The sequence below is a fragment of the Sarcophilus harrisii genome, chromosome 1 (genome assembly GCF_902635505.1).
Source record: "Sarcophilus harrisii chromosome 1, mSarHar1.11, whole genome shotgun sequence".
In the NCBI taxonomy this organism is placed as follows: Eukaryota; Metazoa; Chordata; class Mammalia; order Dasyuromorphia; family Dasyuridae; genus Sarcophilus; species Sarcophilus harrisii.
Window position 1 is genome coordinate 503581903 of NC_045426.1, and position 19969 is coordinate 503601871.

At 33.7% G+C, this 19969-nt stretch overlaps 1 protein-coding gene across 1 annotated transcript in view; it reads left to right on the forward strand.

Moving 5' to 3' along the window:
• RAB12 (RAB12, member RAS oncogene family) overlaps positions 1-18816 on the forward strand; it is a 76330-nt gene extending 57514 nt beyond the window's left edge. The window contains exons 3-7 of the mRNA XM_031946791.1: positions 6081-6141; positions 13759-13897; positions 15348-15437; positions 16015-16119; positions 17532-18816. Coding sequence (XP_031802651.1) covers positions 6081-6141; positions 13759-13897; positions 15348-15437; positions 16015-16119; positions 17532-17645 — 509 coding nt within the window. The 3' untranslated portion in view covers positions 17646-18816. The remainder of the gene's footprint in view (positions 1-6080; positions 6142-13758; positions 13898-15347; positions 15438-16014; positions 16120-17531) is intronic.
• Positions 18817-19969: the final 1153 nt, after the last annotated feature.

Here is a 19969-nt window from a genome sequence, read left to right on the forward strand (position 1 = left end):
ATACCCCAACCCCTAATTACTAACAAGCACAAAAGTTTAAGCCAGGCATCTTTCCTATAAGCCCATGGGATATTGGTGGCTTTTCTTCTTCCACTCACAGTCTTTCTGTGGGGTCATTGCTCCAACGAGATAGAATGGTAGGGGAACAATTGCAGTTTGTGAGTTAGTATCAAGTGGTATAATTTTCTGGGGTCTCCCTATCTTTTGAGGATGAATCCTGAAATCGTTCCCTAATGCATCAGTTGCATTGGTACAAATTCAAACCATCAAAATATTCAAGTTTCCAAATCAAGCATCATTAAAATTAATTACATATAGCTTAAACAGGGATTTTTACTTCCTTTTAAAAAGTTGTATTTGTCTTTTGTTATTATATCTAGTCATTTCTACATAAATACTATCCCCTCTCTCGAACTCACCCTTGTATAAAAGAAAAATAGTTCAGCCAAAATAATTTATAAATTGATTTAATCTGTCAATTTATGCTATACTCTGCCCCATAGCCCCCAACCTTCCTGCTAAGAGGTGGAATGAATACATCGTTATCTATTCTCTAGCAATTGTAATTAGTCATCAATATGACTCAGAATTTAGTCTCCATCTAATTTTTTTTTAATACTATTTGTAAAATAATTTTAAGGATTGTTCTCCTGGTTTTACTTTGCTTACTTATGTGTATAAGTGTGTGTGTGTGTGTGTGTATTACTTATTTTCTCCTATTTTTCTGTATCTTTTGTCATTTTTAGTTGAACAATAATATTCCATTATACACATGTACCAAAATTTATTCAGCAATGGATACTCATTTTGTTTAATAGGGTTTTTAATATCCTGTTTTTCCTATAATTCAAATGGAATTATTTCTATAACAAAAGCACACACTTATGGATTATAAATTGTTATGACCTTTACTACTTTAGCAGCAAATAGAACTGAATTGATGTTCTGTTTTTCACTCCATTTTTAGTTTAATAATCTGATTTGCTTTTCAAATTCAAAAGATACTTTGATTCAGGGACTATACCTGCAGAAACAGAATATCCTTGAATACAGAAGGTTTAAAGATCACTTTCAAACAAAACTTTATGAAGTAGTAAGTCTTTAAAAAGAAATATTTAGTCCCATGAATATTATATAAATAAGTAAATATATATTACAAATAAAGGGCATGAAATAGATCTTCATTAGTAATAAAAACATGGCATTTATTACAATTTTTAAGCATAATTGAGGTCAGGATTTAATGGTTATACAATTATTTTGCATCCTAGAATGTAGAGATCATAGAGCACAGTCCATCTAGTTATCTATCAGTTTGAAAAGATGAGATGAGGACAGATTGTGAAGGGCTGTAAATATCAAAGGGATTCATATTTTATTTAAAATGCAATGCTAGTGAAACTCCTAGATCAGAGGAATAAAATGGTTAGACATAGACTTTAAGAAGAAACATTTGAAAACTATTTGAAAGATGGACTAATCAGTGAGGGGAAGAGAAATCAGTTAGGAAGTTACTGCAGGGCAGAACAAAGATGACAAGGTCCTGAACTTGGGGTGGTTGTGATATGGATAAAGAGAAGGGGGTAGACATAAAAGAAATAGGAGGGAAAGTGGTTTTAGGGGATTTGTATTTGAGACTTATTGATTTTTTAAATGTCTGTGGGCCATGCATATGATATCCAACAGGCAACTGGAAATGCAGAAATGTAGCTAAAGAGAGCTGAGGACTAGATGGTTGTTTGGGTTGTTATCATGGTTAATGACAAGAAGCCCTCACTAGTGAGATTATAGTACACTGATATGTGACTAGAAAGATTAAAGCATGGTCTGGGCATCTGGGGTGGCTGAAACCTTGAGAAGTAAGGTAGCCACTAAAGGTGAATGTGTGGAGAAAGATGGGGGACTGGGCAAGAGATGTATGTTGATCTGACAAAGGACAGGCCTTTGACACACCCAAAGAATCCTTTAGTGTTTGACAAAGCTTAGTGGGTGGGAGAGAAGTAGGCAGTACCTGCTACCTCTAATTCCTTTCTTGTCATTCTCTCTTTATCTCTTCAATTTACCTTCCAGCCTCATCATTTAAACTAAAATGCTTTCTCCAAGGCTAGTTCTCTAATGACCTTTTCTTAATTATCAGCCTTCTTGACCTTTCTGTAACCTTTGTTAATAGACATCACCCTTTTCTTGATGCTCTTCTCTCTAAGTTTTTGTGACACTGTTTTCCTTCTCCTACCTCTCTTCCCCATGCAGGTTCTCCTCCAGTTCTTCTCAATCTGATTTGCTGGATATTTGTCTAGATCATGTCTAGTAGCTGAGTCCCTGTGTTGTGTCCTGAGCCCTTTTCTCTTCTTCCTATATACCACTTCACTTAGTGAGCTCATCATCTCCCTTGGATTCAATTATCATCTCTATACTAATGGCCTAACCTCTTTCTATACCTCTACATTCAAATTTCCAACTGTCTGTTGATTATCTCAAACTAGATGTCTTACAGACATCTTAAATTCAGCATGTCCAGAGCTGAACCTTTTGTGTTATTTACCGAGGCCTTTCCTCTTCTTAATTTACCTGTTATAGTTAAGGGTACCACCATCTTTCCAATCACCCAGGCTCATATAACCTAGGTGTAACCCTTTACTCATTTCTCTTATCTCCTATATTTATTATGTTGTCAAACCCTGTAATTTCTGCATTTTTCACATCTCACAAATACACCCATTTCTGTCCTCTGGCATTGTCACTATCCTGGTACAGGCCTTCATCACCTCCACCTAGATTCTCTGCTGGTTGGTCTGTTTGCCTAGTCTCTCCTCACTTTTGTTCATCCTCTCCTTAACTGTTAAATTGATCTTATTGAGGGGCAGATCTGACCATGTCACTTCTCTTGTTTAATAAACTGTACTTTTCCTTCCATGATCCAATATAAAATCTTCTGTTTGCTATTCAGAGCCCTTCATAATCTTCCTCCCTCCTCCCACCTTTTAGTCTTCCCATGCCATATACATCCACATACACTCAAAACACCTTACATTCAGTTCAGTGATACTGGCTTCCTTTATCTTCCTCAAACAAGACACTACTCTTCCCAACTTCAATTGCCTGCTCCCTATCCCTGGAATGTCCTCCTTCGTCCCCGTCTCCTGGCTTATTTCAAGACCCAGCTAAAATCCCTCTTTCTACAGGAATCCTTTCCTAATCCCCCTTACTCTTTCTTCTGAGTTAGTTATTTTCAATTTATTTCAATTTATGTTTATTGATTGACAACCTAGAATTATTCACTGTGCCCCTCTCTGGTACGAAAAGGAAGCAAAGATAAGTTTCTGGCATTCTAAATTGGACTTTTCAAGGTATTTTACTATAGAATCTTCATTTTGCATATTGGTTAGATTCTCTACTCTTATACTTAAATTTCCTATGCTTTTTATGTATACTATGTTATCTTGCATCTGACCCATTAGGGTAAATAACTATTATACAAATCTAATTGCTTTTTATTTTTGGAGAAAAGTGCTTTCTGATTTCCCAAAAGTAACTTACATACCAACTTTCTTTGAATAGAGATGATAATTGAATACATGTGAAGCAATGAGATCACCAAGTGCCATAATATTAAGAGAGAAAAGAAGAGGACCCAGGACAGAGCCTTGAGGGACACACATGATTAATGAGCATAACCTGGATGAAGATCCAGCAAAGGGGATTGGGGAAGAGTGGTCAGCCAAATGGGAAGAGAACCAGAGGAGAGTAGAATCACAAAAATTTAGAGAAAAGGAAATTAAGGAAAAGAGGGAGGGTAATCAGTAATTTCAGGGGATGCAGAGGGGTTAGAAAGAATGAGAACTGAGAAAAGTACAGTAGATTTGGCAGTTAAGAAATCATTAATAAGTTTTGAGAGCAGTTTTTTTAATGTACTTGATTCTACAAATTATAGAGGTTAATTTTTAAATATCTCAATATTTAAGCTTAACTGCTTTCTTTTATTGACATTGGTTTGGTTTGTTTTTTTCCCCACATAAAACTATTTAGTTGGAACTGACAAATCATTTTTTCCTTCTTGTTGAACTAGGATAATGGAATTAGTGAACTTAGTATGCATTGAGCCAAATTCATCCATGGGCTGTTATCCTATTAGACATCGAATTGTTTCCTTAAGGAGGTAAAGTTTTTTCTCTAGGCTTCTAAAGCAAACTTTCCCAACCTCTCTCTCTCTCTCTCTTTTTTTTTTTTTTGATTAGACTACTCCTTTAAACTTATCTCAATACATCAGACAAACTTTCTTTCCTTTCATATATCTGTCTGTCAATTTGCAACCTCTATCCTGAATCTTTTATATATACAAAATCAGAATCTGAGAATTGGAATGGGCTTCAGAGCCCATTCCTGTACCTTAATAAGATTCCATTCTGCAATATACCTAACAAATAATCACCTTAGCTTTATCTGAAAACTTTAGTGAGAACAGTGGTGAGCACTGGACAGTTCTAATTTTCAAAAAGCTAACAAGCCTAAATCAACAAGCTCTTTGACACCCATTTTCCCTCTCTATACATTCTGGGGACAAATAAAACAAGTCTTTACCTTTTTTCACAAGGTATAGCCTTTGAAGACAGTTGTTATGTCTTCTCCCTAAGTCTGTTCTTTTTTCGCCCAAGGCAACTGGGACTAAATCAAGGTCTGAGTTCAGATTTGAATTCAGGTTCTCCCGACTCCAGGGCCTTTATCAAACGTGCTACCTCACTGTCCTAACCTTGTCTTCTTAAAGCTAACTGTCCCTATTTCCCTAGAGAGCCACATCTTGTTGAGGTCTTGAACCATTCTGGTATCCTTTCTCTGTATTCTCTCCAGTTTATAAATGTCTTTCCTAAAAGGCCCCATGCAGAACTAAGCACAGTATTCCAGATGTGATAGAACTTCTGCCCATGCACATTCTTTCTCTCTGAATTCAACAAAACCAAAGTGGCATCTATTTTCTTGGCTACTGCATCACCTTACAGAGGATACATGTGGCACTTGCAATTCAATAAAACTTAGATCTTTTTTTTTCTCCAGATTAAACTGACCAAGCCACTCCTTTATCTTGTATTTGAACAGTTGATTAAAAAAAAAAAATCAAACCAGCTAGATGGCATAGCACCAGCCCTGGAATCAGGAGGATCTGAGTTCAAATTCACTCTCAGACACTTAACACTTCCTAGCTGTTTGACTCTGGGCAAGTCACTTAACATCTCTAAACAACTAAGAGTGTCAGTTGCAGAGAAAGTACACACTTACTTTAGTAGTAGAAGTTTCTTACCAGAAGACAGAGGAAGGAATAAGCATTTATTAAGTACCTTCGATGTGCTAAATGCTTTACTAATATCTCATTTGATCCTTATAGTAACCCTGGGAAGGTAGGTACTATTATTAATCCTAGTTTTATAGTTGAGGAAATTGAGGCAGAAAGATAAGGATCATACAGCTATAAATATGTCTTAGGCTAGATTTGAATTTGGATATTCCTGACTTCAGGTCCAGTGTGCCACATAGCTCCATCAGGAATTCTCTATAACAATAGAGACTGGCCCCTACCCATCTATATAAGTATTTATGAGGAACTATCACTTTATTTGATACCATAATTTCAAAGAACCAGTTAACTTTAGATGGAGCCAAGTATACTTGGTGTGTTCCTTGAAGGAAATATTTTCATGAGTTAATAACATTCTATAATATACTTCATAAGCCCATAACTTTATTAATTTAGGTATATGTTATATGTATTTTTTAATGAAGCTGCATCTTTGATACTAGGAAATGATATAATATAGAATAATAAATGAGGAATAATTCATAAGATATCAAGCATGGTGAATTTTACAACTGAATTTTGTACCAAAGTTGGGGGAAAAATAGATTATAGACCAGTACCATTCCTCTGTCTCCCTTTAATATTATAATGACATGATTATTGGACTTTCACATTTTACTATGAATAGGATTGTACATATAAAATAGAGAAATGTGGTGTTTTTATTATTTTAAGTTTTCTTTTTGTTGTTTTGGCCTCTTATTTTTTCCTCTTTACTCTGTTTTATTTATAGGTGTTGATTTTAAAATCAAAACAGTAGAGTTAAGGGGAAAGAAAATTAGATTACAAATCTGGTAAGTAAAACGGTGTGCACCTATGCATCTAGCAATGTTTGTGTATATGTGTGTGTTGTTGCTATGGTTGTTTTTAACATGGATCCATGCTTGTCTAATAAAATTAAACTGTTCTAAGCTGGTTTTCTGTACTTCCATTTTCTTGTTACCTCATTTCAAAACATAAAGAATTTAGATTGCTTCTTACTTCCTTAGAAGTATAAGAAGCAATAACTAACATTGTAAAAGTGGCCTAACATACTTTAAGTGTGAAAATATAGAGAATTAACCTAGAGAGCACTGGACAGTAAAAGTACTGGACTCAGGAGTAAGTAGCATTCTACCTGGTTATATTTAGTCATGTGACTCGGCAATATTTCTCTTAGTTCAGTTTCTTTAACAAAATTCTGTTAAGTACTTTAAACTGTAAAGTGTCATGCAAATTAAGGCATCATAATCTTCATTATCATCATTATTATAAAATGAGACAACCTTTTGAAAAAAATAATTTAGTCAGATAAGACAGCATTCACCACTTTTGACTTTCTGTAAGGAAATTATTTGTAAGAATAAGGCAATTTAGGAAGGTGAAAACTACTATAATAAAGAGGCAGCATTTGTTAGTTCCTTATTTTATTTCTTTGACATGCATAATAAAAATGCCATCCATAAAATAGTTCAAATGTTGACCTTTAAAATGTTATTTATTTGGTATTTATGTAACATTTTGAAGTACTTTCTAAGGAAAATCCCAATGTTTAAAGCCAAATCGGGTCAGTTAAAAAGAAAGAGAAAATTGTCCCTAGGAAGAAGAGGCACCTTTGAATGATATAGCATGGGTGTTTTGCAGTGAGTCATATGTAAGTAACCCTTCAGACCATAATTTTGATGTTGCTTCATTGTATTTAAAAATCCCATTTGTGTAGATTAGACAGCTAGAATCCAGTCTCAGGAAAACTTTTTACCCTTTAATTTTAATGTCATATTCTTTGATATTATAATATTTTAGTATAACTTAAATTGCACCTATGATGAAAGAATAAACCAGCTCTCCTGCTATCTTTTAAACAACTAACTGGCTTTTCTTTAACTTTTAACATTGCTTGATGCACAGATGGCATTTGAAATTACATCTAGCGCTGAAAGTTCTTTTGTGGAAAAGAAAAGGGAAATGAAATCTAGTGGTGGTTTAAAAAAGACACCATTGAGATTTTCTGTTACGCCATTTTATTTTTAATGACATAGATGCAGTATACTCAGCTTACTAACTCCTCTTGGCAGGTCAACCTCAACTCTGTTTGTCACATCATGTGTTTGTTTGCTTCCATCTGCGTTAATTGCTGCTTCATCTTTGGCATCATCGGTCACCTAATGCTTGAATGTTAGTGGCATGTCTTCATTCTTCATCTGTGTCCCTGTTTGGGACATAGCTACAGCAGAGCCAGCATTGCTTGTCAGTGGCATCCTGGAGTTGTCTGAGGTAATACTTTTTCTTGGGGGAAGGGTCATTTGTAGATATCTCAAGCTCACTTTATTGTTGTTGTTGTTTTAAATTATAAAACCTCAAATTTTTGTTTAAAATATCTTATGGAGTTATATCATGTCCAAAGAAATTTTGATTTGTGAATCATCATTCTTTTAAAAAAAGTAATATTTGAAAATACTATTTTTTAAAAACACCTTATTAAGAGGGAAAACTAGGAAAGATTTAAATTCTACTTTTTTAATGAAAGAATCCAAAAACAGTAAAAATAAAATAAAATAGTTTTCCTGCATCAATTATTTTTTCTATAAGCATTTCTAAAGTAAAAGGCTACGTTTTAAAAACTTATTTTGTACAGCAATTACAAAACATAACACCCAGATGGGTATCTTAAGTATTTTTGATGATATGAATGAGTTTGAGTCTTGTGAAAAGATCTTTTGAATATTAGAATTCTTATAATAAATCTTAAAGATTGATTTGATTAATCATTGTAGGTACTTCCTTATTTTGGTGACTGCAGCCTAAGACACTATTTGTATTACATAATATGCTTAATATTTTAAAAGGAACTTTTTTTTTTTTAATTCGTAGTGGATATTAATCAGATCCTTTAAATTGTCCCAATGTACTAAGGCAACACTATTTACTTACCACTATAATTACTTACCTCTGTAAGATTACTTTCTAATGATTATCTTTTGGTACTCTACAAAGTAAAATAAAACTTTGGCTAGATACTGAGAAGACCTTTATACTGAATTTCATTTTATGGGAGATAAATCATTTTGGAATAAAAGCCTGTTGCACTCACTGATATTTAAGACACTGCTATTATAGGGTCATTCACAAAATCCCAACTTTTTTTTTAAAATTTTTTTCTTATTCAAATTTGTAGACCTTCTGAAGTCTTATCCACGGAGATTCCTTAGAGGTTTGTGGACCGTAGGTCCAGAACATTGTCTTTAGTGAGATCACTGAGATATTTGGAAGTTCTGTGTTTATTTAAATCCTGGCCTTGTCATTGACTAGTAATATGATCTTAAGTCACTTTATCTCTCTGGGTATCAGGTGTTTTTATCTGTAAAATCAGGAATTATCTTCTATGGCTATAATGAGCAAGATAAATTATATTCTATGAATTGTGAATTAGAAGCTCTGTAGTAAAGGTGAGCTGTTATTGAAAAATATACATAATACTTATGTCAGTAGAAATTAATAAGATATTCATATTCAAAAAGTAGGAAATTAGTTTATTGTATTTAAGATTCCTAATCCTTTTGAAGTCCATCAAAATATTGTCTGCATTAGTTCTTCCCTTCCTGGGATTTCTCTACCATTTATCATCTTACAACTCTAGAACACAGTAGATCTTCTGACAAGCCAGCAATGATTTTTCCAGTTTGTACCAAAATTTGGATAATTCCTCACCAAAAATTAAAGCCCATTTTAGCTTTAATGAAAACTTAACATCTTTCATTTACTCGGTGATTTTTATGTTATCTGAATGTAGGTATTCTTCATGTAAGGTAAAACTCATTTGCACATATTCTGCTTTTCCCTTGGGTGGTGTCAGTCCTGGAGTCCGGAAGACTTATCCTCCCGAGTTCAAACCCTGCCTCACACACTTACTAGCTGTGTGACCCCAAGCAAGTCACTGTTTGCCTCAGTGCCCTCAACTGTAAAATGAACTAGGGAAGAAAATGCCAAGAAAATCCCACATGGGATTACAGAGTCAAACCCTACTGAAAAGACTAAAGGACTAGTATAGGGCCTAGTCAAGAAGAAAAAAATGTTAGTTTTCATCCAGTTTATCTAAGTTAGTGAAAAGTATGAATTAAAAGATATATTAAAAAGATTAGCTGCTTTGTTCTTTGAATTGTATAGGAAGTATAACCTTTTCCCAGTTTAGGGGACCTTCCAGACTAAGAGATGAGCCTCGTTTGTATGAAACAGTTGGATAGTCCTTAAAGGTAGCCTGTTCTTCATCTGTCAATGAGGGTCACAAGCCCCTGACACTGAGAGTCTTAGTATGCTAGTTATCTAGTGTTCTGAATTTAAGTGACTTGACCAAAGACACACCCTGGTTTGTCACAGAGTGATTATTTGGAAACAAAAAATAAGGCCGTGTAGTATAGTATTTCCTACTTTATTTATTTTCTTTTCTAATTTTTATTTTTTTTTTTTTTTGCCCACAAATATTGCAATGCTAAATTTCAACTATGGTATACGTTTTTTCCTTTATTCTTAAACTTGTGCTTCCCTCCCCTTATCCCCCCCCCCCATCCCCTTCCCTTCTTTCCCTCAATTGTAATAGGTCTTTTGCACCTCTTCATGTGATTTAATTTGTCGTGTTACACTCCCCCTTTCCCCTTTTTCCAGTACAGACCTTTTTCCACCCCTTAATATCTTTTTCGTGGATGCCATTACATCATAGTCCATTCATAATCACTCTCTCTCTCTCTCTCTCTCTCTCTCTCTCTGCCCCAGAGACAGATACAATTTTCAAGAGTTACAGATAACATTTTCTCATCTAGGGTTGTAAACTATTTAACTTTTGAATAATATATATTTTTTCCCCTTTTTTACAAACTTTATGCTTCTCATGAGTCCTATGTTTGTAGATTAAATTTTCTGTTATGTTTTCATTTTTTCAATAGAAATGATTGCAAGTCTCTTACTTCATTGAAACTTCATCGCCTCCCCTAAAAGATGATGCTCACTTAGTAGTTAATTCTTAGTTGTAACCCTAACTCCTTTGTCTTCCGGAATATGGTATTCCAGGCCCTCTTTATTGTAGAAGCTGCCAGATCCTGGATAACCCTGACTATTGCATTTTGACATTTGAATTGTTTTTGTCTGGTAGCTTGCAGTATTTTTTCCTTGCGATTATAGTTTTGGAGTTTTATAACAATGTTCCTTGGGGTTTTCCTTGTGGGATCTCTTTCCAGAGGTGATCTCTGGATTCTTTCAATGAGTATTTCTCCTTCTGTTTCTAGAATATTGGGACAGTTTTACTTAATGATCTCTTGAAGAATACTGTCTAGACTGTTTTTTCGGTCATGGCCTTCAAATAGGCCAATAATTTTTAAATTGTTTCTTCTGGTTCAATTTTCCAAGTCAGCTGTTTTTCCCATGAGGTATTTCACATTTTCTTCATTTTTTTTCATTCTTCTTTAGTTTGTTTAACTGATCCTTGCTGTCTCATAGAATCAATAGCTTCCATTTGCTCCATTCCAGTTTTTAATGTGTGATTTTCTTACCTTTTATATTTCTTTCTATTTAGTTAATTCTACTTTTGAAGGTATTGTTTCCTTCAGTCCTTCAGTGGATTTTTTTTTTTTTTTTTCATTTGGCCAATTGTATTTTTTTAAAGAATTGTTTTCTTTAGTTAGGTTTTTTCTTCCTATTCCAAGCTGTTGACTCTCTCATGCATGCCTCTCAATTCTTTTCTCATTTTTTCTTCTACCTCTCTTATATGCCTTTTAAAGTCTTTTATGAGCACTTCCAAGAAGCCTCTTTGGACTTGAAACTAATTCATATCCTGGAGATTTTTTTTGTGGACATTCTGTCTTCTTCCCAGTTTATGTTTTGATCTATCACTATAACAGTTTTCTATGGTTAAGGTTGTTTTCGTTTCTTGCTCATTTTCTTTCCTTTTCTTTTGGTATTTTGTCTTTCTTTATTTTTATGGTGGAGCTCATTCCTGAGGTAAATAGAGTGCTGTCCCAAGCTTCTGAATCTTGGCTTTGAGCACAGAAGACCCTTGTATTTGCAGGTTGTAGATTTGCCTGTTCTTTTCAGGAAACAGCCTGGTTTTCCAGATTTTGCTTTCTAAGCTGGTACTGGAAGCTGCTCTACTGATTTGCTCCTCTACTGAGCCAGGACTGAGGGTCTCAGTTGCTGATTTGCTGACATTAAGACTCTCTCTCCCTTGCTTTCCCAAAGTCTGTCTGAGCTGGGCTGAACATATTTTTTACCCCAGTGAGACTGACCTTTCTTGAAGTTTTTACAATCTATCTTGAGCTAGAGAGTAGTTTCATTCTCTCAGTTTCTGTTGAACTCAGAACAGTTCAACCTGTTCAGGCTTGGTTTCCTGTGGTTTTCGAGGGAAATTGTGGAAGAGCTCAAGCAGCTTCCAGACTTTACTCCCAGGCTGTTTTTTTGTTTGTTTGTTTTTTCCCCTTTACCCCATTTCTGTGTTTTGGGAATAAGAGAAAAATAACTAACCTCTCCTATAGCACAGTTTCCACAATAAAGGACTCTGTTAACATGATTGAAATTTTAGGATTGCTTTTTCTGGCCACCCAATCTATAACTTCACTTGGATCAGTACCATTTCTCTACTCAAAAATAGGTATGTCAGCAAATCACTTTTTGTTTACATGAATAGATACTTTTGAAGGAACAAGAAGCATAGCCAATTTGCTTGATCATTGAACACTCATTAATATAAGTGAAAGATTTCTTTTATGTTGAGGTTTCAAGAAAAATAAGTCTTGAAGTCAGTTACCAATTTAATCATTTCCTCACCATCCTTCTGTAAATCACCTTTGTGCCTTCTAGAGAAAAGTTTGTGATCCTCTGAACAAAACTCATTTAGGCATCTCTTTATATAAACTGAGTCAATAACTATGTTAAACCATCATTTTGCATCCTCATAGTAAAAACATTTAAATTGGGATTAGTCACTGAAGCACTTTAAATAAACCTTCAAATGTGTGGTTTTTTTTTTTTTTTTTAAGAAATTTTAAAATCAGGAGACTGATCGATTTTTTCCTACTCGCTTCAGTTCCTTCATTTAGCAGCAAAGGCCTCTGCAAAGGACTCACTAGGGAAGGAGAAAAGAGAAAGACTAGGTGTTCAAATGAGATTTATTAAAGGATGTTCTGTACAGACAACTGAGGTCTAGGTTTACAGGATAGTAATTGATTATTGTGGGTTATGAGTATTCCCAGGGAGCTTTGCTTCCACATTGCCAAGAGGATGGTTATTAGTTGTTCTTTTAAGTGAGGTTTAAAGAGGATTGAGGCACTGATATACAACTTTTTTCCTTAGAATTCTACTTTCAAGTCCTAACTCAGATTCGATAAGGCTGAGGGGAGTAACCTTCCAGTACACAAAGATCATAACAAGAGGAAATAGGTCTCAGATATTAAAATAGTTTAGGATATATTGTGAATGCATGAATATATTCTCTAGAGAGAAATCCTTACATTTACACTCTTTCAATGAAGGATGTATGACACTTGACATTACAAAAATTCTAATAAAATAAAAATATCCTCAAAAATGCCTAAGAAAGATCATAGAAACCACAAACTAGCCTTTGTATTAAGGGGCCCTACAGCATTGTAAAGCTATCAACTGGATGACAGGGAGTGTATTTTTTAAAATTTTAAATTATATATGCTGTTATTGTAATTATGTTGATGGTGGTTGACACATGCTGACATATTTTTTGGTCCTGCATTCAGTATCTTAAAACAGTTTTTTGAAAAAATCCTCGATAGTAAAAAGGAAATTAATAATCAGTCAACAAGCATTTATGACATTTCTGTTATCTGTCAGACACTGGAGATATCGGGATAAAAATGAAGCATTCTTTGTACTCGGTGAAATTCACATTTTTTGTATATACCTGTATTCCTTGTATGTGATCAAATTACATTGTTTTCAATTACTTGTGCTATTATTTTTACATTGTCTCTTAAGCTGTGTTTTGATTTTTTAAAATTTATTTTCAGTATATTTTTGTGAAAGTTTCATTCATTTATTTAATTTTGCTTTGATCCTGCATTCATGTTTCAATGTGACATAGCATCAATATCATTGAATTTTATGCCTTTAAGAAGAAAAAATTCACTCCAAATATATTGTTGCTCTTTGTTCATAGATCATCCCATTCTAAATATACTTTTTTTTTAAAATGTGCCTCTTCTACTTTAGTTGATAACTTTTCATCACTCACTTTCTGAGGACTTTTCTGCCTTTTTTTGTTGACCATAACTGTTAAGAAGAAATGTTACACTTTATATACCCTCCCACCATATAGATTTTGGTATATAGAATTTATACCAAATATAGAGGATCTTATTTTGTTCATACCTTATGAGCTGTAGAATCGTTGTACCTATTTTATTGTTCTTTCCTAGGGACACAGCAGGTCAGGAGAGATTCAACAGCATTACCTCAGCTTATTACAGAAGTGCCAAGGGAATCATATTAGTGTACGATATTACAAAGAAAGAGACATTTGATGATCTACCTAAATGGATGAAAATGATTGATAAGGTAGGTTTTATATATTTCTCATAAAAGAATATAAATTAACTATGTGGCTCTGTCCTTTAAAGATAAAAAGTTTTATAATTATATATAATCCCTATCCTCCACCAAAAAAACTCTAGCTTTCTAAAGATAAAAGTTTAATAATAAGTTGATGTTTGGTTTTTTACCTTATTTCCTTTAGCCACCATCACTCCACAAAAAAATGCTTAGAGTTCTTTAAAAAATGAACTATAATTATGTGTTCTAAATATAGTTGAAGTGGTGGGAGTCCAAAATGGTGATTTCACCAATATAGGTGGTTTCCTCTGTGAGTACTTCCTGCACTATTGAAGATCAGCAAACCCCTGTGTAGGATTAAAGTTGCTGAATACCAAAAAAATCATGGTTCCTGACCCTGTTAAGGTCAGCTTTCATCCATTCTACATATTTTACACATACCTGTAGTGTAAAGTAAGATAATACATGTCCTGTTCATTTTAGTGAGCATACTATTAATTAATATATGCTTTCTTAAAAATAAAACAAAACAAAGCAAAAGAAGTCTCTTTATTCTCCTCTTGTATCCAACAGAAATAGCTGGCTGTCTGCTTCTCTGGCAAAATAGTCTGTCGGTAATGTCACTTTAGGCATACCTAGGCAGTTAGTCATTATCCTGGGAGACTAGTATGCACCCACTTCATTGGCTGCTTTTGTTTTGTACTAAAGCCACAACACACACACACATACTTGGGGAAGAGTTCCTTAGTCACACGTTTTTATTTTTTATTTGTATTTTTTTAATTAAAGGTTTTTATTTTCAGTACATATGCACAGATAATTTTCAACATTCACCCTTGTAAACCTTGTGTTCCAAATTTTTTTTCTCCCTCCTTCCCCCCCCCCCAATCACTTCCCCTAGATGGCAAGTAATCCAGTATATGTTAAACATATACAATATATGTATAAATATACAATATGTGTTAAACATATAAATATACATATTTCTACAATTATCATGCCACAAAAGAAAAATTAGATCAAAAAGGAAAAAATGAGACAAAACAAAATGCAGGCAAGCAATAACAAAAAAAGTGAATGTTGTGATCCACCCTCAGATTCCACAGTCCTCTCTTTGGGTACAGATGGCTCTTCATCAAAGACTATTGGAATCACCTCGTTGCTGAAAAGAGCCAGAGACATCAGAATTGATCATTGTATAATCTAGCTGTAGTCACACATTTTCATAATCGAAACAAAAAAGAAAAATGCTCAGTATATTTGGAATTTTCAGAACCAAAAAGTCTCTCTATAACAAAGGACTTAAATCCATAGACTTTAAATTTTTTCTCTGAAAACAAAACAAAACAAAACTTTTTTACATTTCTAAAATTTAAATTACAAGATTTTAACCATTGTTTGGTAGAAAAGTCATATATCTCCAGGTACAAAAAGTTATTTTGTTTTAATTCTATAGTATGCCTCAGAAGATGCAGAACTCTTATTAGTTGGAAATAAGTTGGACTGTGAAACTGATAGAGAAATCACTAGACAGCAAGGTGAAAAGGTAAGAGAATGGGCAAAGTTCTCAGGGGCATGAACTCAAAAGGATTAAAATAAATTGGAGCTTTAATTTAGCAGTATTATATTCAGCTTTTATCATTGATTTTCCCTTATATCTAGTCACTTAAATTCATCTAGAGATGGAAAAAATATTGCTTTAGCATACAGAATATTTATGATACTAGTTTTATATTACTTGGCCTTTCATTTAAAATATTTTTATAGGTCCTTAACATATTTTGAAGAAATTTTACTTTGGTCATGCTTTCTTAAACTTCTTTTCTAACCCATTCTAAGCTATTCGGGCTTTTATGACTTTATATTTATGTTTAATTTAATGAAAATTTTTACTCTTTAGAATATCAGCATTTGTTTTTGCTTAGTATGTAAAAATTTTAGAAAAAGTTTAACCTTATTTTACAAATGAGGAATTAAGTTATAAAAGCTTTAAATGAATTATGTATCCATGATCATGCAGCTAAGTAATACATGAACTAATGTTAAAGCATAAATGTATCATGTTGCTGCCAACAATTAAGAATTTAGGTTTTTAATGTTTTTTAAAAATCTCTTTGCATTAGTTTGCACAACAGATAACTGGGATGAGATTCTGTGAAGCAAGTGCCAAGGATAATTTTAATGTGGATGAGATATTTCTAAAACTTGTTGATGATATTCTGAAAAAGGTACGTTTTTTTGGTTATTGTTTGTTCATTTGTTTTTTGTTATTCACAATTGGATATGAAACCTTAACTTTACTCTTTGTCATGACTTTAATGTGAAAATTAAAATTCCCATAGTTGTTTTCAATGATCAGAACCAAATATCATATGAAACTATTGTCATTGATCTGTACTTTAAATATCACTGAAGATGTAGCCCTTGAGCCACTTAGACCAAATAAGAATTTACAGTGCAGGTCAGAATTAATATGTAACACATTTCTATGAGTGCTTGGAATATTGATATTTTAATAGAATAACCAGACATGATAAAAGCTACCAAGTTATATATCCTCCCTTTTTTTCCTTACTTGAATTGAAAAGGATTCATCACACAGTATCTCATTAAAGTATGATCTTTAGATTTCTTAATTATTCAGTCTTCATAAAGTGATGCTCATCTTTCTATCATTTTTGATTTTTTTTAAAGAATATTATGCACACAAGCAAGATTAAAAGGGAAATACAAAGCTGCGAAAAAAATTTACAGTCAATGTTTCTGATAAAGGTCTCGTTTCTAAAAATATATAAAGAAATGTGTCAAATTTATAATAATACAAGTCATTCCCCAGTTGATAAATGGTCAAAGAATATGAATAGACAATTTTCAGATGATGAAATTAAAGCCATCTTATAATCATATGAAAAAATTACTAGATTAGATTAGAGAATTTGATTAATTAGAGAAATGCAAATTAAAACAACTGAGGGTACTACTTAATACTTCTCAATTAGTTAATATGATCTGAAATGATAAATGTTGGAGGATATGTAGGAAAACTGGGACACTAATGCATTGTTGGTGTATTTTTCATGTGTCTCATTTTGTTAATTTCCTGGTAATGACACTGTCCATGTGTCACTAGATTTATCCTCAGCACAGACCAGGCCTGTCGCTCAGATTTAATAATGACTATGGAACTATCAGAGTGGGCATTACACTAGGATGGCCTTCAAGACCCTAAAGTAATTTTCATCCCACAGGGAATTGACAGTGGAAGTGTAGCGATTATAAGCCAAACCAATGCGGTGTAGTTTCTTTCTTTACCAGTGTACCAAATAATCTTTCTTTTATGATTTTACAAAATTTTTCAGTTAATCCAAAAAGTAATTGAAGCTGCTCTTAACTTTTGCCCCCAGAGTAATGAACCAAATGGGCTTTAATTTGTTGTGAAGCTGAGTTTCTCATAGTCATTTTGCACACTGTAAAGGGCAGGGTCAGTGGGAGTAACAGATCTTGTTTGGGGTTATAAAGCAGCTCTTATTTATTTGGGAATTAGTGATTTTCACTTCTGTTTAATTTCTACTATTTGAAAAACTGTATTTAAAGAGAACTTTCTTAAATATTTAAGCATTCTTTTCCTCTGGTCTTATAGATGCCTCTGGATGTTTTAAGGAATGAATTATCCAACAGTATCCTTTCCTTACAACCAGAACCAGAAATACCACCAGAACTGCCTCCACCAAGACCACATGTCCGTTGCTGTTGATTTGCTTCTTAGGAACATAATAAAATATAAAGATTTTTGGGAAGGGAAAGAGTATCTGTTCGACTCTGCACTACAATCATTTTGACAATTTCGTGTCGCACTTTGTTATCCAAGTCAGAGCTACACACTAATCTGTAAATATGCAAATATTTAATCCTGTGTAGGATTTAACTATGTTACACATTTCACACACACACACATACATTTGTATATTTTCTTCATTATCTCAGTGTTATAAATATTGTGTAGGCACTGGGGAGAAACTGCAGTACTCCTGATATAAAGGAGTGGGAGAAGTGAAATCTATAATACTTCAAATAAATGTTTTAATAGTTATTGTCAATTATATTAAAATGGCAGAAATTATTCTGGTATGAAGAGAGTATTTGGTGCTTTGCTAACTATTTTAAAGATAAATTTGTAAAAACTGAAGAATTTTTTGAATAAAGCTTCCATAAGTCATGTTTTTTTTTTTCCTTTATTCAAAAGACTTTTTCAGCTGTAGCATCTTTGTAGCATTGGAATGGTTCTGCAGCAAAGCAAAAATACATATGATTTCCATCCTTTAAAAAATATTTATTAATAGTATGTTAATAATGATAGTATATCACTAGACTTAGAGATATTGGGCTTGACTTAGACTTAAGACAGCAATATTGCTGTCATAGTTTCTTAATGAACAGACTGTACACTATACGCCACAGAAATCAAGTAAAAAGAAATGTATTTGAAACTAGTACAGATGTTAAAATAACTCTGTTGTCCTAAGCAAATCCTGTTTAAAGGAATTTTTTGAAGATACCTTTCTTATATCAAGGAACATACATGTATTTGCCTGATATCTTGGTTCTTTTTAATGGTAGACACAAATAAATAAAAAAAGCTTTTTTTTAAAAAAAAAAAAAAAAAGTGAAGCTTATGTTCTGTCCAGCATATATTGTACTCTATTTTTGGGGGAAGTCAACAGGGTGGGGGAGTCTGATAATGAATTTGTGAACTCTATCTTTGGTATATCTTTTATTAAGCTGCACTTTGTTTAGTTAAAGTAAATAAGTAGTAACATATTTGAATAACTTTGAGTGTCTTGAATGTCGTGGCATTGAAAAGCATTGTGGTCTTTCTAAACTAATGAAGTCCAAATAAAATTTTGTATTTATGAATGACAATGGAATTGCTGCCATTATTTGTGTTTATTAGAAGATAGATAGATAGATAGATATAGTGATGGCTAAGAAAATATCCTTTATGAAGAATAGATTTTGTACTTTAAATGTTTTATACAGAAAAATATTATTCCTAGGAAAGATATAGATGTATGTTTCTTCTGTTTGTATGATACTTCCAAATATCTGTAATTGCATCGAATACTCCTTTTCTATATAAATAAACTTTACAAACAGCCACTTTAGAGAATCTTTGGTTGAAAAAGGAATCACCTTGGTGGTCAACCATCTCTTCTAGTTCCGACCCACTTCCCCAGCCTCATTATAGTTATTACTCCCCTTCGTACACTCTTGCTGCCCTTACACACAACACCCCATTTCCTGTTTCTATGCCTTTGCACAGATTGTCTGCCTTGTGCCTGGAATGCATTCGCTCTTCAGCTCTGTGCTTAAGAATCTCTGATTTCCTTTAAAGCTCATCTCAAGTACCACCTTCTCTAAGGCTTTTCTCATCACCCCATTGCCAATGCCTTCTCCCCCAAAAGGTCGTGTATTTATTTTGCGTGTTTTATCTGTTCTTATATGTGTACATATCATGTCCTCTCCCTCTTTCTCTGTAGAATGTAAGCTCTTGGGGGCAGGAACTATTTCATTTGTCTTTGTGACCCCACCCCAGCTAGTAAACTGCCTTGTACATAGGGACTTAATAAATGCTTGTTGACTGACACCTCGGTGTCATCCTGGTGTCATCCTTGACTTTTCACTCTCAACCATGTTTGAGTCATTTGCCAAATTTTGTCTCATTCTTCTCCACAACACTGATCAGATTTCTATCCCTTTTACTTAAGCCACGTCAGCCCTTCTGACTTATAACCTGGGCTATTGCAACAGTCTCCTCCTAATTAATCTTCCCACCTCAACTCTCCTCATGCATGACTCTCAAAGTGACTTACTAAAAGGCTGACCTGACTCGTATCTCTTCCTCCCTCTAAATATCTAGGGCTTCCCTATTACCTCTAGGATCAACTATAAACTTCTACCTAGTATTGGAAGTTCTTCTCAGCCTGATTTCTTACTTTTACACATTTCTTACAAGTTATTCAGCTTCCTGTCTATTGTGGTCCAGTTGTAGGGCTTGAAGGAGGTGGTGTGGTGCTGAAC